Source organism: Orcinus orca, chromosome 10 (genome assembly GCF_937001465.1).
Source record: "Orcinus orca chromosome 10, mOrcOrc1.1, whole genome shotgun sequence".
NCBI classification, from domain to species: Eukaryota; Metazoa; Chordata; class Mammalia; order Artiodactyla; family Delphinidae; genus Orcinus; species Orcinus orca.
In genome coordinates this window covers 27,309,715-27,336,690 of record NC_064568.1, presented here as the reverse complement: position 1 = coordinate 27,336,690, position 26,976 = coordinate 27,309,715, and the positions used below count along the sequence as shown (strand labels likewise).

The 26,976-nt window shown below is 37.4% G+C and overlaps 1 protein-coding gene across 4 annotated transcripts; it reads left to right on the top strand.

Annotated features, from left to right (window-relative positions):
- Positions 1–10,228: 10,228 nt before the first annotated feature.
- C10H3orf14 (chromosome 10 C3orf14 homolog) lies at positions 10,229–25,337 on the top strand. 4 transcript variants are annotated; one of them, XM_033424738.2, is made up of 5 exons: positions 10,229–10,373; positions 11,511–11,592; positions 13,002–13,125; positions 21,460–21,534; positions 23,692–25,337. In XM_033424738.2, exons 2-5 carry the CDS (start codon positions 11,540–11,542, stop codon positions 23,824–23,826), a joined length of 387 nt encoding a protein of 128 aa, XP_033280629.1. In that variant the 5' UTR covers positions 10,229–10,373; positions 11,511–11,539; the 3' UTR covers positions 23,827–25,337. The 4 variants fall into 4 exon arrangements, with proteins under 4 accessions (XP_033280629.1, XP_033280628.1, XP_004268020.1 ...); XM_033424737.2 differs by having other exon boundaries at positions 11,396–11,592; XM_004267972.4 differs by having other exon boundaries at positions 10,246–10,373; positions 11,508–11,592.
- The last annotated feature ends 1,639 nt before the right edge of the window (positions 25,338–26,976 follow it).

Sequence of the window (26,976 nt, the reverse complement as noted above, 5' to 3'; positions counted from 1 at the left end):
AAGTAAGTTTATATAAAGTCTTTTTCCTCACAGAACTTTCTGTAAAGTTCCATAAGTACTCTCAACAGACTATGTTTAAACTATCAATGAAAACAAAATGGTGAGCTTAAAAAAATTAAAAGCATTCCCAGCTGTCAGAAAATGTGTCTTACACAGATAAAAGTTCACGTGCAAAACTAGATTACAACAAAAACTACAAGAAAATCTTGATTTCAACAATGCTGAAAAGCTTTAACAATTTAACATATTTTCTATGTTGTGTCTACTGTGAATTACATCTCGACAAGAACTCATATATACTGATATATAAAACAAAGAAAATACTATACAAATAATTATTTAATCTTATTTCTCTGAATCCTTAGTTACCTGACAGCAATTCAAAGTATTACTATGAAACACATCCCAGGATTTTATTGTGAACATCACATGTTAACATGAGAGTGTAGATTCAGAAAGCATAACTTTGTAATAGATTTTATATTACTACAGTACTCCACATGCAAAATCACACCATGAATTTAGTAAGTCACTTAGGAGAATGTAGTTATACAAAGCATGTTTAACATTTTTAATTCTATCATATAATACAGAAAATCAAATTTCTAAAATTGGAAAAAAAAAACCCTATTGGGGTAAGTGGCTACAATGATGGGCAGCTATACCAAATGTACAGCACTGAGGTACCTGAGTCATAACTTGCCATGTCTTCCTAACTTTGTTTCTGCAGCCCTTTCCAAACTTGAGATCTCTCTTCTATCACTCAATACCAAAGTGGCTACCTAGATCTTATTTATTCATTTATTTGACAATCCTGTTATGCAGAATAGGGCTAGGTGCTATTCTAGGTATTAAGGATACAGCAGTCAGCAAGTCAGACAAGGTTCCTGCTGTCAAGAAATTTATATTCTAGTGGGCGAGACAGACAATAAACAAGTAAGCAAATATATATGATATATATGTATATGTGTATGTCTATGTGTCTATGTACATATGTATGCAAATGTATATCAGGGAGAGGTAAGCACCACAAAAATAATAAGAGGACAGAAAGGGACTTCCCTGGTGGCACAGTGGTTTAGAATCTGCCTGCCAACACAGGGGACACGGGTTCGAGCCTTGGTCTAGGAAGATCCCACATGCCGTGGAGCAACTAAGCCCGTGTGCCACAACTACTGAGCTCATGTGCCTAGAGCCCGTGCTCTGCAACAAAGAGAAGCCACCGCAATGAGAAGCCCGTGCACCACAACAAAGAGTAGCCCCTGCTCACCACAACCAGAGAAAGCCCACAAGCAGCAATGAAGACCGAATGCAGCCAAAAGTAAGTAAGTAAGTAAATAAATAAATAAATAATTTTTAAAGAGAGGACAGAAAATGATGGTGAAAGGGATTATTTTCATCCAAGTGGGCTAGAAAGGATTCTCAGGGAGTGACATGTGAAGAGCATGAAAAGCTTTGTGGAAGATGTTCCAGGCAGGGGGAACTCTTGAGTGCAAAAGTTCTTAAGATAGGACTGAGCTTGGTGAGCATTAGCAAGATCAGAGTAAACGAGGGGGAATCTGGTGAGAGGTGAGAACACTGGTAACCAGAGCCTGATAAAGCAGGGCCATGGGAAGGAGCATGGATTTTCCTCAAAGAACAATGAAAAACCACCTCATGGTCTGAGGAGGAGAGTTACAAGTTCTGATTTATGTTTTGAAAAAAAAATCACTGTGACTGTGGAGAAGACTGTAGAAAGAAAAAAAGTAGAAGAAAAGCTAATGAGGAGGCTATCACGCACCAGTCTTTAGTACTTGCATTTTTGGACCCAAAGTAGGTGGCCTGTGCTGCCCATAGCAAGTTACTTCCAAAACCTAATTTAAGGTTATTCTCTGAAAGTGAAATTAGGACGGATCGAAATGCAAAGGATGGGAGCAGATATCTGTAGATATTACTCAAGAGAATGATGATGAAAATGAAAATGAAGACTTTAAGAAAGATCCCAAAACCTAATTTTAAGAGAACTGAAGTGTAACGTCAAAAAAGTATAATTAGATGACAACCATAACTAAAAGATCTAAATTAATAAATTTCAGAACATGTTATTAAAAAATGTGCTTACAGAATGAGAGTAGTGCACATTGAAGGTTGCAAGCCATCAGACCACTGGTATGTGTGTGCACATGTGCTTGCTTTGTTCTTTTTTATTCGAATTAGTTGCTAACACTGAAAAATCAGAAAATTTCACATTAAAATCCAAATTTCTGTCTTCACTTGAAAAAAATCAGAAGCTCTGGCAACTTTATATTCATGCAAGGAAACATGCACAGCAATTACAGCAATCATTATAAAATGCTAGCAGAAACTTCTCTAAAGTAAATGGGTAAATTCTTTTACTTCAGTTTTTGAGTAACATCGGACTGTTCTTATGTTGCTCAAAAAAAGGAAAAGAAACAAAGCACTTATCATGTTGCCAAGTTATATTCAGCAAGCATTCGTCAAGAAACTATTAGAAACCAACATCTTCTATTAGGAGTTGGGAGTCTAGGGAAATCAATACAAGGGCACCAAACTCTCTAAAATAGGATCACATCTCTATTATTAGAAAGCCTACTTAACATTTATTCTACGAACTCAAAGGCAAGTGCCAATTCCAGGATCTGAGATGTTCAGGGTTTAAGCTTCCAGTAGGCTACTTTGAACCTCCATACCTTTGTGGCTAAGAGGCAGAACAACTTCACCTATGCCCTGAGTGCAAGGCCTACAAGGTTTTGGAACTATACGGCCTGGGGGCTCACATGCAGGCCCTTTGCCCTGGGTGTCAGCTACTGCCTATGCATTGATCCACCGTTTGGAAATAAACTCAGGACATAAATTGCTACATACGAAAAATGAAAATCAATCAAATAAGTCCTCTCAAAAGGATTTAGTTAATTCATATAAAATCTGCAATCAATAAATTTTAAAGATATCACATCCTTTCTTTTTCTAAGCCACCTGACAAATCAGGTTAGACTAATCAGGCCTACTTTAAGTCCTTTTCATTCTATTTGCTAGACATCATATCAATGTACAGTAATTATAAACTGGAGATAGTTGCACTCTACATCTATAGAAAGTCTACTCAAAGAGCTAGGACCATGAGATGAGAACAAAGTATGATCTGACAAGCTTTTCCTTTCCTTTATAAATACTATCAGAATCATAATTTTAGTACCTTAAAAGCAATACACTAACATTGTGAAATAAATATTTACATGTAAAAAGCGTATTTTTAAATGCACAGCCAAGAAAAGTAAAAGTGATCTCAAATGAACATGCTCGGATATCTGTGCCAGATTTTGGAGTGGACTTTTATGGACCCAATTTTTTATGAAAATAAACTTTGCGTCTATTAAAAATTTTCAAGATATTAAATATGTAATAGATTTCCCAGTGGCATGTGGTTTGAATTGATATTGGTAAATAATTGTACATAAAATAAAACTACACTGAGTTAAATGTTAGTAAAAATGGCAAAATTAGATACAGGCACTATACCATTGCACAGGTATATGCCATATTACCAGCTGAAAAAAAGTCTTGCAATTACAGGTCTACACTATTTATTTCATTTGTGTGTAATTACATTTTATACACCTCTGTTTAGTAATATCAATCCAAGATATCTTTTGGAGAATATAATTAACTGGATGGTAGAAGAGAATGCGTGTGTGTTCTACTATTTTTGTATTTCTGTATTTCAAACAAGTTGGTCTTTGTTAGCTGTGTTTAACTGCCATCTAGAGTTAAAATGAATCCATTTCTTCTCCCCTCTACTACTCTTCTTCAAAATTTTAGGCATATGAGCCAACATGTTTCACCCCTATTTCATAACAAACAAATATTCTTCAAACAAAATTGTAAAAGGATAACTATCCAATTTTTCAAAGTACTATTAACATTTCTACCAGCTGCAAATATTTTCGGTTAACTAAAAAGTGAGGCTCACATGTAATCTAATTAAAACATTGTTTTTGAACATATAAACAAATCAATGAGCAACTAATACACATTTGGACTTGGGGAAATACATTAAAAACTTAAAGAAAATAAAATTTCAGTCTATTTCTATGGCCTCCTGTTTGTATTTTTTCAGAGTCCAAGAAAAGCAGACTCATATATAAGGATATTAAGGAATTATTTCATTTTTTATATCTGAAAAGTTTGATTATAAAAATTAGCCAAATCCCAAGTGTATATTTAACTACCTAATGTTTTTAATATTCTTATGTTAAAAGTGGCATTCGTATCCAAATCTGAGGAGAAGGTCTGTAAGAATAAACCATCAGTAAATCGCTCAGCTTTCAATTTAAGAAAGTCATTACTGAAAAGCAGTAGCACCTAAACTTACACCTAAAGCAGCTAGAGAAAGAACAAACAAAATCCAAAGTTAGTAGAAGGAAAGAAATCATAAAGATCAGAGCAGAAATAAATGAAATAGAAACAAAGAAAATAAAAGATCAATGAAACTACAAGCTTGTTCTTTGAAAAGATAAACAAAATTGATAACCCTATAGCCAGACTCATCAGGAAAAAAGGGAGAGGGCTCAAATCAATAAAATTAGAAATGAAAAAGGAGTTACAAACGACGCCACAGAAATACAAAGGATCATAAGAGACTACTACGAGCAACTATACACCAATAAAATGGACAACCTAGAAGAAATGGACGAATTCTTAGAAAGGTACAACCTTCCAAGACTGAACCAGGAAGAAATAGAAAATATGAACAGACCAATCACAACTACTGAAATTGAAACTGTGATTTTTAAACTTCCAACAAACAAAAGTCCAGGACCAGATGGCTTCACAGGCGCATTCCATCAAACATTTGGAGAAGAGTTAACACCGATCCTTCAGAAACTCTTCCAAAAAACTGCAGAGGAAGGAATACTCCCAAGCTCATTCTATGAGGCCACCATCACCCTGATATCAAAACCAGGCAAAGATACTACAAAAAGAGAAAATTACAGACCAATAACACTGATGAACACAGACGCAAAAATACTCAACAATGTAGGGGGCCCGGGTTTAATCCCTGGTTTGGGAAATAAGATTGCACATCTCAGTGGCGTGGCCAAAAAAAAAAAAAAAAGGAACCTTGAATGTGTTGGGTAAACACAGTGGCCTAGCATTAAATACAATGCTTACCAAGTAGTCAAGTATGCATTTAAGAAAGTTTTTAATTGCTTGCTCAATAGAGGACCAATGATAAAGCCGGTACAGGATTTGTAAGAGCAAAATGGGGGGTGGGGGGAGTGGAGAAAATAAACAGGAAGGAAGGTTATGAAAGAGAGAATCCCTGCTTCAAGAAAAACCCAAGTTAGAACTCTACTCAATACTGTGTTAATAGCCTATATGGGAAAGGAATCTAAAGAAGAATGGATATATGTATATGTATATGTATAACTGATACACCTGAAACTAACACAACATTGTAAAGCAACTATACTCCAATAAAAATTTTAACAAAAAGAATAAAATATTTCACCAAGACAAAAAAAAGAGGGGCTCAAGATAGACAAGAATGGCAGTCACAAAACATTGCTTTGGGGGAGTTTCAAATAGAACTGCCTGCAAAGAATATCAGACATTGTTTTGCCTTATTGTTCCTAGAGTGGGGGAACCTCTGGTTCACTGACATGACCCAGAACTTGTCTAAACGTCATCTGGTTCACTAGCCCCCTTGATACTAAATGCCCAAGCCATGAAAATGTAGCACAACTCTAAACACTTTCAGTCATGCTACCCTAAAGAACACAAGAGATATGACATCATGGAAATAGATAAAAGGAAATATGACCCTTCCATTGCACCCCCAAATTTCATAGAAAGAAATAAGGGGGAACTTCCCTGGTGGCGCAGCGGTTAAGACTCTGCACTCCCAATGCAGGGGGCCCGGATTCGATCCCTGGTCCACGAACTAGATCCCACACGCGTGCCGCAACTAACAGTTCACATCCCACAACCAAGGAGGTGAGCCACAACTAAGGAGCCCTCAAGCTGCAACTAAGGCACCCACATGCTGCAACTAAGACCTGATGCAACCAAATAAATTTATTTTAAAAAAAGAAATAAGGGTTTGTTATTTTTTCTTTTCCCATCAAGAGTGAGGAATAGAAAGGACTTCAATGATTCATGTGGTTCCAGGCTTCAGGCTAGAACTACAACATTGCTTTTTAAAAACCTAGAAATGTTTACTCTTCTTTAAAAGTTCAAAAAGTTTCCCTTCTTTAAAACTCCATATCACCTCTTACTTTTTGTTCTTCTGCTTCAAAAAAAAATAGATAAGGAAAATGAGACCTCTTTATAGATGTTGCATTTTCACTACCATGATATTTTTATTGAATAGAATTTTATGTTCCTGGTCCCTAGCTTGAAAAGTGAAAGAATTGCATACTTTGGATTTTTATTTTGCTTTAAAAATAAAAAAGTAAACTGCTTTTCATTAAGAAAAGAAAAGAAAAACCCAAGTTAAAGAGTTATAGTGAAACTAATGAATGAATTAAAAGTCGCTGGGAAATCAAGGAGACAGGACTAAAAAAAAAAAGGCCTTTATAAATTATACACAGCTGCAAGCATGTCAGTTTAAGACAGAAGGCTTGCATGAACTTTGAATTACTAAAACTTGGGAAGTAACGAGTATATATATTTCTACGTATACAACATACAAATGATCTGCTAAGAATTATCACGTGTGCTGTCAACTTTAAAATTCAAATGCTTCCTCAAGTGAATTTTAGGACTGCTGAGGTTTTTAACTTGCCCCCCTAGAAGGAAAAGTCATATGCAAATGTTCACTGGAAATCTCTAGGATGGCCTTGTTCTCCCAGCGAAGAACATCTACAACATAGGTGCCAGCTGTGATCATGATTTCTAGACTGCAGAGTTTTATCTGATTGGACCTAGATTGATAGCTGAGTCACAGACTAAAGATCCCAAAGAGGTATCTCGTTGTAAGTTCTCTCTGGCCAAAACCCATGTGGGGACAATTTAAAGCATTATAGATCTATTTGGAGAATAGAATATTTTTCCATAGTAAAATGGACAGTCTACAACTATGGAAAAAGGTAAGATTCTAATTATTTTATTTCAAAGTGAAGAAAAGCAGAAATACAGGCAAGTAGCCCCACTTTCCAAATTTCATCTGGGATTTCCCAAAACAGAAGAAAAACTAACTCCATTTCAGATATGAGGTCTTTATTTTCTTAATATTTGACTACACAGAGTAAACCCAAAAGGAATCTAAAAAGATGGCCTCTATACAAACCACAATAGAATTTACTGTTAGTAATTTGGAGTCTTTCAAATTGTCAAGGATTCTGCAATTCTTTGAATTATTTCTTACTCTAAAGCTTGTCCTTCCTTTTTCATCCCCAAGCCTGCCTCTTCTGCCCTCATTTCTATTCTCTACTTACCGGTGTCATCTCTAATAACACCTTCTCTTTATTACTGTCAATCCTCTATTTTCACATCCTCTGGTACCAGAAATGAAATCTTCAAAATTGGGGGAAATGAGGAGAAAACACTCTTCTCAGTGCTTCCTTTCCACTGGCCCTCACCCCAGATGTGTTCTGAAGCACACACTCCTGTGTCCACTGCCTCCTTCACATTGAAGACTTCACCCCCAACTCACCTGCCACCTGATACACACAATCACAAAAACAGACTTCCAAATCCCACCCATTTTTCAAACTGTACCTCAGTCTCCCAAAATGCCATCTAGACTATCCCAATTCGTAGTGGTCTCTCCTGTCTTTTCTAGCACTCTCATAATCTGTATGATACGTTTTAATTTCACATTCTCAATATAATATACAGAGTTACTTAGAATACTAACATCAAACAAGCTGCAGTTCATTTACTAGCAGTGTGATCTGAAGTCAGTCATTTCTCTACGCCTCAGTTTTCTCAGCTATGAACAGGAAGATAGTAAGAGTTCGGCATCCTTGCTAATAGGGTTATTATGAGGATTATTCATGCAAAGTGCCTAGTACAGAGCAAGCACTCAATAGGCATTAGCCATTTTTATGTTGTCAACCATCATCCTCTAGTTTTTGCATATATCTTAAGAGCTGAGCCAGATTCTCAGCTGTTGAGAGCAGAGACTACATCTTATAGATGTTTAATAAATACATCTTTATGACTAAATGAGCCAATAATTTCTAAATAATAATGCTAAGGGAACAATTATAGCATGCTAGTACACAGAACTAGTCTAAGGTTAGGAAATAATAACTTCACTATATATTTACAGAAAGCCTCATTATGGGCCAGATGTTACTTAGTAGGTTACAACAATCTTCATGGTAGACCATGAACACCTCACTCCAGAAAGTACCTAAACTTACCTAATAAATACAGAAGCTGTACATTAATAGCTAGTCTGTGTAATTGCCAGAGATTCTTCCTCCCCAGCCAGGTATCTCAGAAAGGCTCAACCATGGGTTATGTCAGGAGGAAGGGTGCTATCACTGTAGATCTTTAGATAGGGAGGAAATACTTTTATGGGATACGATCACTAAATTATCACAGTCTATCTAGATAATCTCTAAGTATCTGTGAGATATCCCTGCTTACTGTTCTCCTAAAAACTGCAAGAAAATTTCCGAGGTATTCATTCCTTAGTTCAGTGCTAAGGCAGGCAATGACCTAAAGAAGCTGGGCTCAAAGTTGAAAGAGCTGGGATTGTCCCAATTGTGTCACTATGCAAGTTCACATAAAGAAGGGAGATGAGTAAAGTTTGTCTTCAGCAACATCCAAATGCTTTAATGGGCCATCTTCCAGTTCTCAACTTCAACCCATTACCAATTTAAGCAAAATCCTTATTTGTTAACATCCATAAAAGATAAACAAGAATGCCTTGTAACCGTGCCAAAGCTCCATTTCATTCCTAGAACACAGGACCATGCAGAGGTCTATTTTTTATCTTTACTAAGTAACACCGTGAAACAGCTAAATCAAAAGTCCTAGCAACTAAAGACAGACCTCTCTTAAATTATGACAGAATTACCACGGGGGAATTATTTCATCCATTCATTCAAAAATATCTACTGAGCACCTATAGTCAGGCAGTTCTAGTTGCTCAGCAAATAGAAGAGACAAAAATATAAAAAGGAAGTTCAGATTCCAGTTGGGGGTGCACTGGTAAACAAATGAACAAGGGATTATAAAATACATGGAATGATGCTGTGTTCTGGAGAAAAGTAAAACAGGAGAAGGAGGAGGAAGGGTGAAGAGACAGACTTGCGATCTTATACTGCAGGTTCAGGGAATGCTTCACTGAGGAAGTAGGACTGAAAGATGAGAAACTGAGTCTATGTCAGTATCTGGGGAAGGGGCTTTCCAAGCAAAGAAAACATAGAAGTGCAGTAGCCCTGAAGCAGGAGCTAAGTTTTACGTAGATATTCTGGAAGGAAAAAAAATTTAACACCTGGTTTGGAGTCCTAGCTCTTTGCCCTTTACCAACTCAGTAAACTTCAGGAAGAAAACATTACCCCTCTTGAACCTCAACTTCTTCCTCTGTAACTCAGGATACTACCATGTAACTCACAAAGTTATTTCAAGGGGAGAAAAGGATGTTTAAGAATGCACTAAGGGATTATTCCCAAATGTTTGTCCTGAGGGCTGCAGGAATTCTTGTTGAGGCTCTGCTGGCTTCAAGCTACAACTTACGTAAATGACCAAGCTTGATTCCTCATCTGTCAAGTTAGGAGAATGGCATCCATCTCACCAGGCGTTGTGGGGATTCACTGAATGAGATCATCCACGCAAATACAACGACTGATACACAAATTCCTCAAGAAGTGAAAGATCAGCATGCTTGTCCCTATGGGGGCTGCCCTACAAGCAGGCAGAGCTCTGCTGCCGGGCTCAGCATCAGATGCCCACCCGAAGCTCTTCCTTAGGCTCTTGTGGAATTGACTGTAAAGTCTCTGGACGACTCTGAAGTGTTTTTCCCCCTTCCCCATTCTACTGTGATGTTCTGCCTTCTAAGACACCATTTTCACTCTCTGAAGTCTTTTCAACACACGCAGGTACCATTTAAAAAGCGCTTGAAATGGAGCTACCACCAAACGAATTTTCCATGGGGTTCCTGAAGTCCTCCGCCAACCTTCACTTCCTCAGAGAAGCGTCACTTCACTAGCCTTTGGTGAGGGACGCCCTCCTTTTATAAGGACGTGATGACATCACCTCGCGTCGCGTCGTGCTTGCGCAAAGATGGTGGCGTGGCCACGCCCAGGTCTGCACCGAGACCTAACGTCCGCACAGTCGGCGGCGCCCTCCCGGAAGAGGTCAGTGTGGGGTTCGGTGAGTGAGTGAGTGAGGTCCTACAGCAGGACGGCCTGCGGGTGAGTGCCCCGAGTGTCCGAGTGTCCGAAGGACGGCTGCGCTCTGGTGGGGTGGATACTGTTAAGGGGGAAGAGGTAGGGTGATGAGGAAAGTTCCCGAGTCCTTCCAGTGTACGCGGAATTTGAGCGGTCCGTGGGCTAATGATTCCTAGAAGCAGCGGATCTTCGGTTCAAACGGCAGACGTTGTCTTGGGGTTAGTGTGAAGTGCTGATGGTGGTCGCAACAGAAAAGAAGTTACTTTGGACTCACTTCCAGGAATTTCCTTGACGCTGCATCCGAAACTGGGAAGAAGGCGGCGAGGATTGGCCTGCAGTGATTTCGTCGGAAAGTATCTGTAACTCGACCCCTTCCGGGCGAGCCTGTTAGTGATTGCTGTCCGCGGTGCTGAAAACAGAGCGGCGCCTTGAGGAGGAAACCCGTTGAGGGCAGGACGGTGTTTCTGTTTCCCTTGGCAGTGCTCAGTGTCGTACGCTCCATGTGTGTGTGAAGGAAGGGCTCAGTTTATTTAAAAAATCAGTGCTGGACACTCAGGCGGTGAGCAGACAACCAGTATTAACTAAATAAGATTTAGGAAAGCCAGTGCTTCATTCCAAGAAGGAATTTTCATTCCTGTTTTTTTATTACATCATTACAGCTCAAACTGCATTCTCCCTTTGGGCAGGCACCTTCAGCTCTTGCACCCAACCATATTTGCCTGCAGACTCAGTCTTCCAAGTAGTTCGCTAGACCTCTGTCTATATTGGCCCAGGCGCTTTCCTCTGTTGAATTTTACACAGTGGGGTTTTTTTTTTTCTTTCTTTCTTTCTGTTGATTCAGTAAAATGTTTACTAGTCTTAGTACCAGCTGCTTGTTTGTTTTGAATTCTCATGAAGGTTAAAATGTGGGTAAAAAAAGAAGAGGGGAAATATGCTGCATTTACCTGTGTCACAGTGTTCTGGGATGCATCTGGCAGATGGAAGACTATGTATCATGAGTAGAAGTGTTTGTAAGTGCATTCCTTTCATTTTATACATTATTATAGCTCAAGTTGTATTTTTCCCTTCTGAGAGAACCAGTGGATTGAGGTGCTGAATGATCAAATGTTGCAAAGCTGAGGACATGTGGTAGAAGTAACTTTAAATGTTATTATTTAGCAGAAAGCTTATAAAGGCAGCTTTGATTAAAGATGACGTCCCTGTTTGCCCAAGAAATTCGCCTTTCTAAAAGACACGAATACATGTAAGTTTTTTTAAAAGGCTAATCTCAATGTACAAACTGTCCTGGCTTTATTAGTGAAACTGTGTGCATAGGAAGACTTAAAAATCTGTAAGTGTGTCATTTAATTTTCTGACACTTGAGAGAATTTGGTGTTAAGGCATGTCATTATCCCTCTAGAATAATAAAGATTAAAAGGTCTAATTGTGTTTTCTGTCTTCTTAATTCTTGTTACTAATATCTAGATAAATTCATTCTCCCTCTAAGCTTTCTATACTCCACATTGGTATTTAATGAACTTCTCTAAACTTTTACCAAGGGCTGGCTCTCATGGGTATGTGACTGTGTAGTCACAGGCCCTGCACTTGATGCTCTAACTTCACTATCTTGAAATCCCCAGTAATTTTTTTTTTTAACAAGGGACCCCAAATAATTTTTTGCCAAGGAGAAAAATTTTCATTTTGCACTGGGCCCTGCAAATTATATGGCCAGTCCTGCACTTATATTTAGTATTAACCCTTCTCTAACCTCTGTATTGTGGGCTCTCATGTTTTCCTTTAATTACCAGGCTCTCTACCGTGGCCTCCTAAGGTATTTTTCTTACAAAAATTACTGTTCAGAGACCTGGGGTTTTAGTTCTACCCTCAAGAACAGCCCTATGCAACACAGTGTTTCTTGAAAATCTCAACTATTTGGGAAATGGTTACACTGTTAGGTGTACCATTTGTGTATTTTTTTCTCATCTGACCATTTAATAAGACCAAAATCTTGTAAAAATGAGCATATAACCAGGGAGAAACTTTTAAAGTCCTCTATATATATAACAAAGTAGTTTGATAATTTATTTACACCTTTCTACATCTTTCTTCAATTACTGTTTTACCTTGTTGTGAGTATGCATGTGTAAACACAGCCTCTCACTCATATATGGAACCATCATCTTTCTCTTGGAAAAAGAGGAAAAAAATATTTTTATTGCTTCTTCAAACATATGGAAGTTTAGCACAATTCTAAATGTGTAACATAAGATTCAGGGGTACTGAAGTGTTAAGCAGAAGGTTTCGTATAGCAAGTTATATCAACGTATGTGTGGGGAGGTATATATAAGTATGTGTACAAAGGGATATGTATTACAGTTTGCATTTTCACTAAGTATTTTTCAACACTCTACAATAATTTCAAAAGACCAGAGAGGTTACAAAAACAGAAACATGTACTTATAGCATACATATGAAAATAAAAATAATTTTACCAAGACTTAAGACGTACTGAACTACCTAAGGTTTTCATTGTCTTATTAATTGACATAGTAATTGGCTTTCAAAACAGGTTGAACTTGAAGGGAGGTGCAACTAAAAATGAGTTATTTATCAGTGTATTGGTCAAGCAATAAAATGTTTCTTTAAACTTTATATAATCTTCATTTTCTCTAGAGTATCACAAAGATTAATGCTACTTCAACAAATGGAGAATAAACTTGGAGATCAAAACAAGGAAAAGACCCCTCAGATGCAAACAGCTGAGACTGCTTTACAAAGGAACCTTAGTCTTTTAAAGGTAAGATTCTCTGAACTAAATATATTTTCCCCATGTTGCAAAAACGTTTTAGGTCAACTTCATAACTTTGATTTTTGTAATTTCTTCGTTTTGAGTAACAGAAAGAATTAATGAGGTACTGTCTATTTTTTAAACCCATGTTAATTGGACCAGAAGCACGGATTCTCATTTTTTAAAATGAAAATACTTGAAGTTTGCTTAGGCTAAGGAAAAATCAGTCACCACAGGAAGAATTTTAAGGTCACCTTTGTGCAAGAATAAATACAAGACATAGCTTCTATCTTCCATCTTCTTTTATTCGTAGGGAGATCCTGAAACACGATAAAGCACCTATCATGTATTTAAAACAATTTGATTTTGCCCTACTGGGGCCACAGTCAACACACAGAATTCATATCTAAGATAACAGATTTCCCTGATCTTTTTTGATGGTGATGGAGGAGGTGGTCAAAGTATGTGATTGCGCAAGGCCTCACCATTTGGCCAGTGTGCCCATTTGGAGTAAAATCATATGTGTAACATTTTTGGCTGCTTGCTATACTTTGCTTCCAGAATTGTATGGCTTCATCCATAATTAAAACCCTAAAGTTTGCTTCCATTCAAGCTTCCAAGAGATCCTATGACTAAAACATTTGGTAGTAAGGCTATATTATTTAAGTTATAAAGCAGTGTTTTCAGTTTTTTATTGTTAAATATTTTCATCGATAGGCATGATGTAGTTCTCTTCTGTCCTCACTAGAGGATAAAGGAAGAGGAAAATTCAGTTATCTTCTCAGCTTCTGGCAGTTTGATCCACAGTAATTTAAGTCACAGCCATAGTGCTACCAAAGCATTCTATATTGCCATATGTCTTACTTGCCCAATGGTGTTTGCAATATTTATTTTTAAGTGGAAATATATAGGGTAATCTAGAATTTGCACTGAAAAGTCAGAAAATCTAAATTGGAAGTGTTGAAGGCTTGTTTGCTACTTATTACAGCAAGTACAGGTAATATTAAGTGTCTTCCTTTTAATGAGAAAGTATTTGATGAATGCCCAGAGGGTCCTTACTATTGAGCTAGTTCTGGGCAGAAAGTGAGGATAATAAAGTAAGTATAAGTTAGAATTCTTTAGATCAAGTAGCTTACAGGCTCAGTTGATGACATAAGGTTGTCACACACAAAATAGAGACCTTGTATGATCAAACATTAATTAAATTATGTGGAATACTCAGCACTTTAGGAGTAAGTGTAAAAACTCTTTGAAAGCTAGAATATGCTATGAGGTCTCAGAGAGGAAGCTAAGCTGGAGCTGCATTTCAGTAGGCAGATGGGAAGGCATGCCATTGAATTTTTAAGGAAGATTCAAGACCAGAAGAAGAACGAATGGCCTTACTAATAATGTTCATGGGATCCTAAGCTAACTAGCTTGGAAAGTCACAGGAAACAAGGCTGAATATGTATTCTGAGACCAGATGAAGAAGTTGAGACTTGGTATGTAGAGATAATATAATATTGAAAGTGAGCCAAAAAAAAAAAAAAGAAAGAGAGAGAGAGAGACTTATATAAGAAACATATGAATGGGTCTTTAAGAAAGAGTCATTTGCTATTTAGATGCAAAATGATTTCAATAATGGAGAGATTGAATTTAAGGAAGGTAGCTCCTTGTCATATCTAGAAGGAAGATAATGAACCTAGTTTCATAGTCATTAGAAACCAGTTTGGTATGGTGTTCTTTCCCTGAATTATCAAAGTAATATATTCTCACTATAAAAAAAACTTGAAAGAGCAAAGATGAAAAAGAATACCTTCTATATCATCTGCCCATTTAGAAATTAGAATACTTTTGTGTATTTCCTTTCAATCTTTTTATAAACATTTTTCAACTATCTCTTACATCCCAGATACAGTGCTTGCTGTTAGAGACGCAGTTTTTCCCCGTTTTTCTTTTAAACATACTTTGAATAACTGGATATGCAATTTTTTGTCCTTCTTTCCCGCATATTATTTTCTTTAACTTTGGGTATAATCTTAGTGGCTCTCTCATAGAAGTTATCGTGACAGTAAAATAAATAGGACTTGCTTACACAATTTGAGTTGGGAGAGACTTTAAAAAGCATATAGCTTAGATTCTTATCTAAAGGTCTTTTTTTTTTTTAAGCATAAAAACTTTTCCCAAAGATATAAAATAGATAAAAGTGGACCTGCTTTGGCCCAAAGCCCTATCCATTCAGCCCTTTCTTGCCTGCACTGCTGTGGCTCTAAGGAACTGTGGAAACCAATGATCTGGGCTACTCCCTTAATTTAGAGATGAGGAAACCATAAGGTAGCTACTCCTAATACCCCTTTGTCAAGAACAGGTTAAGTTATAGCAGGATAGGTACTTAAGTACGGAGTGCACTTGAAAATGGTACCATTAAAACCTGGCAGCATTCCTATAAGATAGTAACAAAATAGGGATAACTGTATCACTGTCCATTATTTGACTTTACTCACATGTTCTGAACAATATCATAAACACTAAAAGGGCAGGAGCTTTAACTTTCAGAAAGAAAGATATAACACTAGCATCTTTCAATGATGTAGTTTTATACTTAGAGAAGCCAAAGTTGTTTCAAAACTGGTATGAGTTGAGTAAAATTAATGGATAAAATGTAAACATAAAAAACAACAGCAATCCTATATATATACAGCTGGAAAATAGACACCACATTCATATTAGCAATAAAACTATAAAATATATAATTGGGAATGCTTTTAACAAGGGATCTGCATGAATGGTATTAAGATAATTATTACACTTCAGTGGGAGCTGTAAGAGAAAATTTAAATGGAGACATACGCCTTAATCCTGCCTGGGAAGACTATTATTTTTCTAAGTCAGTTGTCACAAAGTTATTTTTATATTTAATAAAATCCCAACAAAAATTTCTCTAATTGCACTTGAAAAAATAAATTAGCAAAAATATCAAAGCATGATTTTAAAAGGGGAGCAATAAGAAAGAGACTAATTCCATCAAACATATTAGTAAAAGAATGAATAGGAGTCTAAGCAGTAAAGAAAACTCACAGTGAAGGTTTAGTCAGTAAATATAGAAGGTAGCGGCCTTTGAAAACAGGCTCAGGGATTTTTTCAATTAGTATTAATACAATGAAATTTAGCAAAATCATAATGGATTTGAAAGACAGAGGATTTTATTTCTACAGATACTTTCATGATATAAAGTGCCACCTCTCCCATCTTTCCCTCCACAAAATTTAGTTTAACCCAAAAAGGCAACTTTGTGGTAACAAACATCCTCTCGTGAGGAGGATGGACGAACACTCTGGCATGAGGAAGCATGGGAGCATCCCACAGCAGATTAAAGATTCACGCCAGAGAGTGACACTTATACCATCACGCACACTGGAAGCGTGTTTTTTAATTGCTATAAAAATTTCACACCTGTGTAAAAGAAGGAATAGAAGAATGTATTTCCATGCACTTATCACCCAGATTCAATCATTATCGGAACACAGCTAGCCTTGTTTTGTCTATACTCCTCACTCCCACCCCTTAAGATCATTTTGAAGCTAATCCTCAGACATTGCATTGTTTCATCTGTAAATATTTCAGTATATCTCTTTTTTTTTTTTTTTTTTGGCTGCATTGGCTGCATGCAGGCCTTCTCTAGTTGCAGCGAGCGGGGGCTGCTCTTCATTGCGGTGGCTTCTCTTGTTGAGCAGCACGGGCTCTAGGCTCACGGGCTTCAGTAGTTGCAGCATGCGGGCTCAGTATTTGTGGCTCACGGGCTCTAGAATGCAGGCTCAGTAGTTGTGGCGCATGGGCTTAGATGCTCTGCGGCATGTGGGATCTTCCCGCACCAGGGCTCAAACCCATGTCCCCTGCACTGGCAGGCAGATTCTTAACCACTGCATCACCAGGGAAGTCCCTCAGTATATCTCTTTCTATATTTCAATATTTATCACTAAAAGATCAGCACTATTTTAAGCAAAATCAAAGTATCAGTATCAACCTAAGAAATTAACAATATATCCTCAAATATCCAATCAGGTTCCAAATAAAATCCAATTTGTAATTGCTACATCTCCTAAATTTCTAAAAGTACTCCCTGCCCGTTTTTTCCCCCCTTTTCATATATTTGTTAAAGGAACTGGGTCATTTGTCCTGTCGAGTTTCTAGATATTGCTAATTCTATCACTGAGGTACCCATTTAACACGTTCCTCTCTTCCCCCTCATTCCTATAATTGACAGATCTAAGTTGTGCTGTGCAACAGAAATATAATTCATGCCACATATGTAATTTTAAATTTCCTAGGAACCATTTTTAATAACGTCAACCTAAACAGATTACGTATTATTAAAATTTCAAACAAAATATTTGAAATGTAACTGCTATTAAAGGTTAGTAAATATTTTATATTCTTTTTTCTTACTAGACCTTCAAAATTCAGTGTGTATTGTGTGCCTACAGCACATCTTAAGTCAGACTTGTACATTTCGAGGGCTCAGCAGCCACATAAGGCTAAGGAATACTCCACTATCAGTGCAGATTACAGAGGCCTGATCAGACTGAAGTTCGATGTTTTGGGGAAGAACACTCCTGTAATGCCAGGCTCTCTCTCTCGTTTTGGAATGTTAGTTGTTGATGATCATTGCCTAAGTATATTCATTAGGGGTTGCAAAAAGCGATGTTCAATTATTCTATTCCTTCTCATTCAACTGCTAATTATTTATATTGATAAACTTCCCTTCATCAATTTTTTGGTTACACTGAGGTATATTTCACAGAGGAAAAAGCATGATGAATGCTTGATTCTATTTAGTTTTCAAAATAATAGGTTGGTTCTCTAGTATCTTCCAAAAGTGACCAATTAGGTGTTGTTGGTTTTGGTTGCTTTTTTGTTTGTTTTTGAGCTGTCTGGGATTTGAAATTTTTCAATCCATTTCCATTTTTATTCCTACTTATTCTCAACTTGTCCCAATTTTACCAAGTGAGAACCTTGTCAGATTAGCTCCTGAGTGCTTCTGATGGCATCTTAACAGTCTGACAGTTTCCTTCCTTTCTGGTCTGATGCAATCTTCTAGGCTCATCATGTGCATTTGCTGCTTAGACCTGGAGTTGGCCATTGTTCCAAGGAGCCCTGGATCCTTTTGGTAGGAAATATGTTCAGAGCCCTCTATCTGGGCACTAGTGGGGTTTATTGCAACTTTTTTTTTTTTTAAGATAAAATACATCAGGAGCTCATATCAGAAATTCCAGAATTCCAGTTTGCAAGACTTTTAACTTAAAAACTCATGGATCTTGTACCTCTAACTTCTTTTCCTCAAACCAAAAATCTGTTCCCAAAGAATTTTCCAATACCAATGTATCCTGTGATACAGACAGCACTGTCACCACCCATGTGATTACTGAGAATGGTTTTCAGTAACATACTTTTTACAATCCTTTTTGTCATTAGGGTGTATCTCACTAGGGATGCTCAGTCAGAATACTGTGTTCTAAGACCACTTGATGTAATTCTTCTCCATGTGGTTATGCCACCACTAGATAGCAGTTACGTTTGCTTCATTTTATGTTCAAATTTGTTGGGATTGCTTTTTCATTTGTTCTCTAACTATATAAAATTTTAAATGGTCTAGTGACAAATCTATACAACAAGGCAACAAGGTACAGGTAAAGCTGGCCAACTAGCCTTTCTTCCTCTCCTCTTTTTTCCTTTTCTCCCCCTACCCCCTTGGGTGCTTTGTAAAAAAAATTTTTTTTTAAGTTTTTGGTTTATACTCAGGAAACTTTGATACCTCAGTCTGTATTTATTTAATGAATATTTAAGCACCTAGTACATACCCTGCACTTTGTTAGATTCTCAGATTCTTAAAGGTTGTATGAGACACAGCCCTTACCTTCGGGCAGCATATACTGTAAAGGAAGGTTCTTATATGGAAGTATTAAGATTTAACTTGCTATAGAAGGCTGGGGTCAAACTGCCAAGATTTGGGGTCAGGCTAAGGAAGGCATGTTTGATCCTCTGTGTTGTGAGTACCAATTTTTTTTTTTTTTTAATCTAGGGGATGACATATTTAAGGTACTTTTTAGCAAAACTAATCAGTTCCATGTTAGGTACGGATTGAACTAAAGTGAGATATGGCCTAGGCATGAGTACAAGTAAGTATGAAGTATTTGTTGAATGAAACAGCATTGAGAATGACATGGAAGAGCTCGAGGAGACATCCTGATGGAACAATACAGGGAACTTTGAATTTTTCAATGGCAGGAATAAGAACAGTTGGAGTTCGAGAATACTGCATAGGTATCTGAGTGGGTAGAATTCCCACTATTATACATTCAGTACATTCAGTGAAAAAAGATGAGTTTAGTTTTATCAGGTTGAGAAATAAGGGCTAGGAAGAAGAGTTAGCCATCCCTCCTCAGTAATAATTAAAGCTAGATCAGCGACAGTCTTGGAGAGAGGAAACTTAAAAAGATGGGGACAGATGTCACAAATCTTAAGAAAGCCCACCCTGAGGACTAAACCAGAGAAAAAGGAGCCAGCTGAGAAGAAGGAGTCCGAGAGGTAAGCGAAACACCTAAGAAAGTGAAATATGACTTAAGCTAAGGAAGAAGTTCTCTGGAGGGGTAATAATCCCTTGTTGAAATGCTGCAGAGGGGACAGTTAGGTGAGGCTGACTTAGGCCTGCTTTTCCAGGCCACACGTCCCTCCTCCTAAACTCATCTCCTGCTCTTTGTGTTGCAGATCTGCTCTTCTCTACGAGATATTCAGTATCCTTATTTTCTGATCTTTAAGAACAATGTTTAATCTTGCCTATAGGTGCTAGTGGCACCCAGTAAAGATAACTTTGTAACTGTTCTTAGAATAATGGTAAAATTGGGGTTCTGATTTTTATTGTTTGATTTCTAGAAGTAAAAAGTGGTTCTTCCAGGACCTTCTTAAATTTCAATGTAATCAGAAGACTTGGTCTCCCATGTCTGTTGTATCATCGGCATCAAGAGCTCTTTAAGCCTGAGTCTTGGCCGTGAACTTCTGGTATGGGAGAGACATGCTTATAGATGGGCATTTTATCCCTAAATTGTTGTCTTTCCTCTTCAAATCACCTTCCTCTAGACAGCAGGTGCATTACTGGTTGTGCAACTTTGGGGAGTCCCTTTAGGGAGTTTCCTGTTTTTCCCTTTTCCATTTCACACCCATTCCTTGCTCCCGCCGCTGCCATCTGCTATCTCTTTTCTCCTGTTCAGCGTTGGCTTCTTCACACCCCACTCCCACGCCCTTTTCCATCGCTCTCCTTCTGTCCAACAGCCCTGTACTTAGATCACTCCAGTGCTTGTACATGGAGCAGAGAACTTTCTCTCTTCTCTCGACTCACTAAGCTCAAAGGAGAGACAAAATTCACATGGCCTTCAACCAACACCCTGGAAACTTGACAAACCTAAGGAAGCACAAGGCAACACAGGTGCTGATTTGGGGAGTATTTATTTAACAGGGCTCGAATATTTCTGTTAACAACTTGCAAAGTCTTACATTTCTGGGTGTGAACTTTATGTACAGATCTAGATAAAATCTTTACTGACGTATGAATCAACCTTAAGTACACTTGTGTTTCTACAAACGTAAGAGAAAACACAAACATCTACAAGTTCAACTACAAAGTACTGCACGATACTTGAATGCCATCAGCTGAAGGATGTATCAATACTACCTAGCAATAAAACTTGCCTTTGAGATTAGCTTAGCAATCTGATACTAAAAATCTAGATAGCGTAGTGAAAGGTTCTTTTTGCAAAGTACTCAGGTACCTCATGGACCTTTTCAATATGGGAAGTATTTGCCTAAGTATAAAATTAAAAAATGGAATATTGAACAAATGTAATGTGTGTCATTCATATACCTTTTGCATTATCTGGGCAGACTAGAACTCTTTGAAGGTCAGCCTAGCATGGGTCCGAGTATCTGATTGTTTTTCGTATCGGAATATTTGACTATTTTATCCATCTGGCTGTTTTCAAAGGATTTTAAAGCTAAGTTAGTACTCTGAGCAGTTTAGAGGAAGTTCTTTTTCCAAGAATTATTGGCATTTCCTAGCTACTTAAAATGAAAAAGGCAGAACTTAGAAGTACCACCCCCATCCCTGCCTTTTATTTTAAAATAAGAAACCCTGCATCCTCTCTTTGAAACCGGTTAATTAAGCAGTGATCTGTCGGTGCCTGTCCATCAGTTCAAACTGTATATCCAGAGGAGAGTTGAAGCGAGAGATCTGGGATACAGATACTGCTATTACAGGTGCCATTTGTGTGTGTGGTTTAAATACATTCTGTTTTGAAAATGCTTCTGTTACAGGATATAGAAGCGGCAGAGAAGTCTCTACAGACCCAGAATCATCCAGTTCCACCGCCTGAGGTGGCTTCTCTTGAGGTGAGAATCTTAAGGAACAAATGTGAAAGAAGAGACCCTCAAAAAAAAAAAAAGAAGAGAGGCTCTTCAGTTAGTAGTGCATTGTAAGTGGCTGTGCGTGTATATATCCCAGATTCCTCCATTCAGTAAAATAAATGAGGTGTGTCTCACGGATCTCTCTATGTCCACAGTGCCATGCTTTGTATGTAGTGGGTAATCTGTAAGTATCTGGGTTTTGAAAAAATTTTACATCAAGTGAAAATTTTATCAAGACCTTGTGTCTTTTCACCGAGTCACTTAGAAACGACTCTTGTTAAATCCTAACAGACAATATGCACGAAATCTTAAGATGACAGCCTAACCAAAATGCTTTTCCTGTTGGCTGATGTTAGAAGTAGCAGCTCAGTCTCTTCACCAAAAATGCAACCAACGCTATTTAAATGCATATTATCATGCAGTATAGCGTGGCTTTTGTCTGTTTGATTTTGCTCAGTTCAAGAACAGATTGGGAAGATGGTTGGCAAAAATAAACCGTATTTGGTATATGAATGTATGTGTGCTGAAAGGGAATTTGCTACATATAGAATAGTTTGATTTTATATTTTTAATGACCTTTTTTCAATACAGTTTTTGTTTGCTTCCTAACCAGTGATGTGAATAGACTCAAAAATTAAAGGCTGAGAATTTGCCCTGCAATTTTCTGTGTCATCTAGAGTAATAAGGAAAGGCAGTGATCAAGGATAGAAAGAACTCCCGTTCAAAGTTGCGCCTTGGCCATGTCTTTTTCTTTGTTGAATTTTCCAATACCTTACTCTGGCCCGTACAGGGCCCACACAGTAGGGGTTAATCCAGCCGTGAATGGCGGAGAAACACCCAACCACAGGCCTTGGTTGGTATTTTTCTTAGCTAGTCTCGCACAGCAGGATGACCTTTATTTTAAGTATGTCAGGCTACTTCTCAGACCACATGCATAGATGCATAGATACATGGAACCTCTCATCATTTTCAGCTTTCAGAGCCCTCATACTTTTTTTTTTAATAATAGCATCTTATTTTTTTTGTGTGTGTTTTAGTTTTTACTTTTTGGCTGCACCAGGCAGCTTGTGGGATCTTAGTCCCCTGACCAGGGATCGAACCCGAGCCCACCGCAGTGGCAGCGCTGAGTCCTAATCGCTTGACTGGCGGGGAATTGCCCCCACCCCCTACCTTTTTAATGCTCAGTGTGAATAATTATGGCTCCCCAATGCTATCTAACTCTTTGACTGATTCTGAAAATGAGCTGGATAGTGAAGATCTCATATCAAATGCCCTCCTGTGACACAGAGCTTCTGGCATCTGACTTTTCTCTGGCCTCCTTAGGGCACTCAGCCAGGAAACCATGCAAGCGTGTAGATGCCATACAGCAATGCAGTATGAGCTCCTACAGCTTACAGACTGCTACAGTCAGTCTAGGAACACAGCGTCTCAACTTCCAAGTTACTTGAATTAAAAATAGCTAGATGAAGAAAAAAAATAGCTAGATGATGTTGATATTATTGTTATTATCCAAAAAAACGTGGGAAGAAGTTACAGTTTGCCATATCAGGTGCTCTTCTAAAAGATATAGCGGGTGCATAATTTTGCGGATGCATAACTTTAAATGTTTTTCCCCCCTACAATTAAGGGGTCAGTTCACCTGAGTCCTCTAGCATGCCCCTTATATTTCAGGTGCTGATCTCATCCAGGTCACATCTTTTTCTGTTAGTTCTAAAGCAGTTGTTCATGTTGAATCATTTCACTGTGATAATTTTAGTATGGGCAGTCATTTAGTATGGGATTGGGAACAGTAAACAAAAACTTTTAATGATTGTGTAGCCATAAATGATACTACTGGTAATAATCACAAGATTGGCCACAAGAGGGCGTGTAAAATCACAATAAAATTGTAAAACCTGTAATTCTGCCAGGCTCTAGTTTTACTGAGAAATTTGAAAATTAACACTAGTAAGTAGCCAGATTTTTTTCTAAAATTAACATAAAATATTCTGTAGAGGAAGTGCATTCTACGTATATGTGTGAGTGTGTGTGTGTGTGTACGCACACACACACTTAAGTGAATAAACATTTAGACTATTATGAAGAGCCAAGTTCAATTGCTTGATATGCTTTTTTACTTTTGGATGTTGGTTTTTTTCCTAGACTCTTTACTGGGCATCAGTAGAAGAATATATTCCCAAATGGGAACAGTTTCTTTTAGGAAGAGCACCATATCCTATTGGTGTTGAAAATCCAAATGAAGCAGAAGATACCATTCAAAAGGAGGTGCAGCAATAGCTTCTTCACATACTATTTGAAAAACCTATTTAGGAAAGCTGAGTGTTAAAGAATATGCAGATCACTGCAGGAACTTTAGGAATCAGACATGTTCACATTGTCTCATTACTTCCTCAATGACAATGAAGATTTGAGAATCTACTTGGAACTTTCAGGCCATCACTGGGAGACCTACTACTCTTTCAGTGTCATGAATTTGCTTTCTACCAAACCCATGGAAGTCTTAAAAGCTGATACTGAAAGGTGGACTGTTGATTAAATAAGCTGCTGAATGAGTGTTGTGTGCTGTTAAAAAAAAAAAAGTCATTTACTGTCACTATCACCTAAACAGTGAATACCAGTAGTTCTGATTTTACATCTTCTATAATCTTTACTTTTCAGTTATTTTGTTATGGGGATAAGGCTCAGGATCCAAGTGGTTGTTTGCTCACTCTTTTAGCTTTCTAACAAATGAAAAGACAGTGACAGTCGCTTAGTATAATAATATTGATCAGGAAATAGATTCATAGGATTTTGTCCCTCATAGATCACTGGACCTGTAAAAATTCTCGAAGCAAGAACTGAACTACCAAGCATTCAATAAGTAGCCAGTTTCAGGAGGGCTCAGACTGGGTTCTGAAAAAGGACACCTATTAGAGCTGGGAATGGTCGCTGGATTTTGACCTGGTTATTTAAAGATTGCCAACCCTGTGAACACAAGTAACTCTTCTCTCATCTTTTCATCTTTAAATCTATCCTTCCCTGTCCCTTCTATTTTCTTTATTTCTCAAACAACTGTCAGTCAGAAACTTTTGGGCCACAACCCTCAATAGCTTTGGGATTCCTCAATCCACCACTGCTGGAGTGCTCAAAAAAAAAATTCTGATTTTTCTAATTATAAAAGCAGCTCCTGCTTAGGAGTCCACATCACAATGAAAGATTTTCAATTTTAAACTGGTTTGTGGTTTTATAAGACGACAATAGGACAAGCTAAAAAAAAAAAAAAAAGTCCATTGTGCTGATAAGTTCCTTTAAACTACCATCTTGGAAATATCCTGTTGAGTGGGTGTTGGTGTGGGTAACAATAATGTTGTTTTCATAGCATGTGCTGGCAGATGAGCACACTTCTCTACAGTGTTAACAGTTGTAATTAAGGAATAAACAGCACAGAGTGTCAGTCCGATGACAATTTCATCTATAGTGTCACAATACAAAATGTCACAAAATATTAGAACTGTTATATAACTATAAAAAGGATTGGCTTAAAAGCCAAAAGCGCTTTAAAAAGGAAGACAGAGAAAGAAAGAAAAAAGAAAACTGGCATAGGGACCAAAACCGTTTTATACCTTCTCAAGACTGTTCTGTCACGAAAATAAATTGATATATTTTTTTTTCTCCTGTTACATTACAGTTTGGTTTCTAGCCATCCAGTTGATTTAGCAGGAGAATGCAGGGCTTTTTAGCAGCTTTGAATTGGTAAACAGATTTAGATGTAGTAGAGAGAACATGAGGAAGTTTTTTTTTTTTTTTTTTTTAACATCCAATCTTTCCCAGCATATGCACATAAGAAGGTGAATGAAGCGATGTGAAACTTATTTCTCTTTAGTCAAGTGAAAAAAAGGCTAAACATTTGTTGAGATGGTAAAATATTGTGTCAAGCAAGTAGGCATATTCCAAAATTAAACAGTGGTTGATACATGAGCCGTCCTCAAATATTTGAGCATTACGCTTCCTTTGAGTTCTGTAAATTAAAGCACCAGTAGGTTAGATTAAAATACAAAATGAATAGCAATTTAACCATCTCAGGAAAGGTTCAGGTTTTTTTCTCCCCTAAATTGACTAACTTGCTAAATCTTATTTTTTTTTTAAACCCTTAAGTTTAATGTAACCTGGCTTATGATTTAGGGCAGAAGGGAAGCTATTTCTAGGCTTCAGTTGTACCATTTCCCCCATTTCTAGTTAGTACCTCAAAAACTCCCAGAGGGGACTTTATTCCTGGCCCACCCAGAGTTTTCCCCCAGCCCCCTTCTTGTAGAATGGAACAGATTGCACCACATGGTGTATGTTTAAAGAAAAAAACAATCCCGAAGAGACCTAGATACCCCATTGAAGGGCATTATATTCCTCATGGCAAATTAGCTTTATGTAGGAATTTCCAAATATTGTTTTCTGTAAGGAGGAGAGAAATACAGTATCTAATGTACATTTTGTACATAATTAGTAGGAATCAGACAACGAGAAAGAAATGTCATCTACTGAGACTTTTTCCTCCCTATTCAGTGCCCTTACCATACACTACATTGTACCCACTAATCTTTATGAAAACTATGAATTTGTTTTTTGTTTTTTTTTAGAATAACGGGGTTTTCAAAATAAACCCTGTTCCAAGAATTTTTCATAGCCTTTCTTGGATTGTTGCAAATGCATACATATTCAAAGATCATTTTCTGCTGAACACTTCTTGTGTATGATATTGAGTATTATTAAACCATAAAATGCTAAAGTTCAGAAGGAGCTGCAGTTTTTCTCTGAACTTCAAAAAATTAATTTTACTAAGTACTCAGGAAAAAGCCCAATACTCTTGAAACCAGACATCTGGTCTTTCCCATGCGTAGGGAGCAGTGTGAATGGAAGTGATGTCAAACGGACAGTTTTTCTCTGCCTTATGTATAAGGTGTTTTAACTTGCTAGCTTAAGACTTAGATGAGAATTAAAATGATCTTTAACTGTATTTACCATTTTGTCTTCTCTGCCTCATCCTCCCTTTTCTATTAAAAAAAGAGAGAGAAAGATGTATTGGGTATATTTATTGTAGATTCAAAATTAAACTTATTTGGAGGCTATTTTGTCACTTAGGAGACAACTGGAAACACTGGGAGTAGACTGGGGAAGGGGTATGTGAAAAACCAGGGTATGCAATCACCGGTTTCAGGCAGGAGAAAGATATTGAGCTTTAAACCCAGTGTAAGGTTTTACTGTGTAAAATTTAATGCACAAGGCCATGAATTTGGCTTTATCTACAAAATACATTCTTTTCCTTCCTTAGTCTATTGTCTTTTTATTCTAAGCCAATTCACATCATTTCATTTTTTTTTAAGAAAGTCTCTTGTTTAAAACTAAAGTTTTAAATCTCCCTGAAGAGTTTTTTCCCCTTTTCAAGAATTGCCCAAA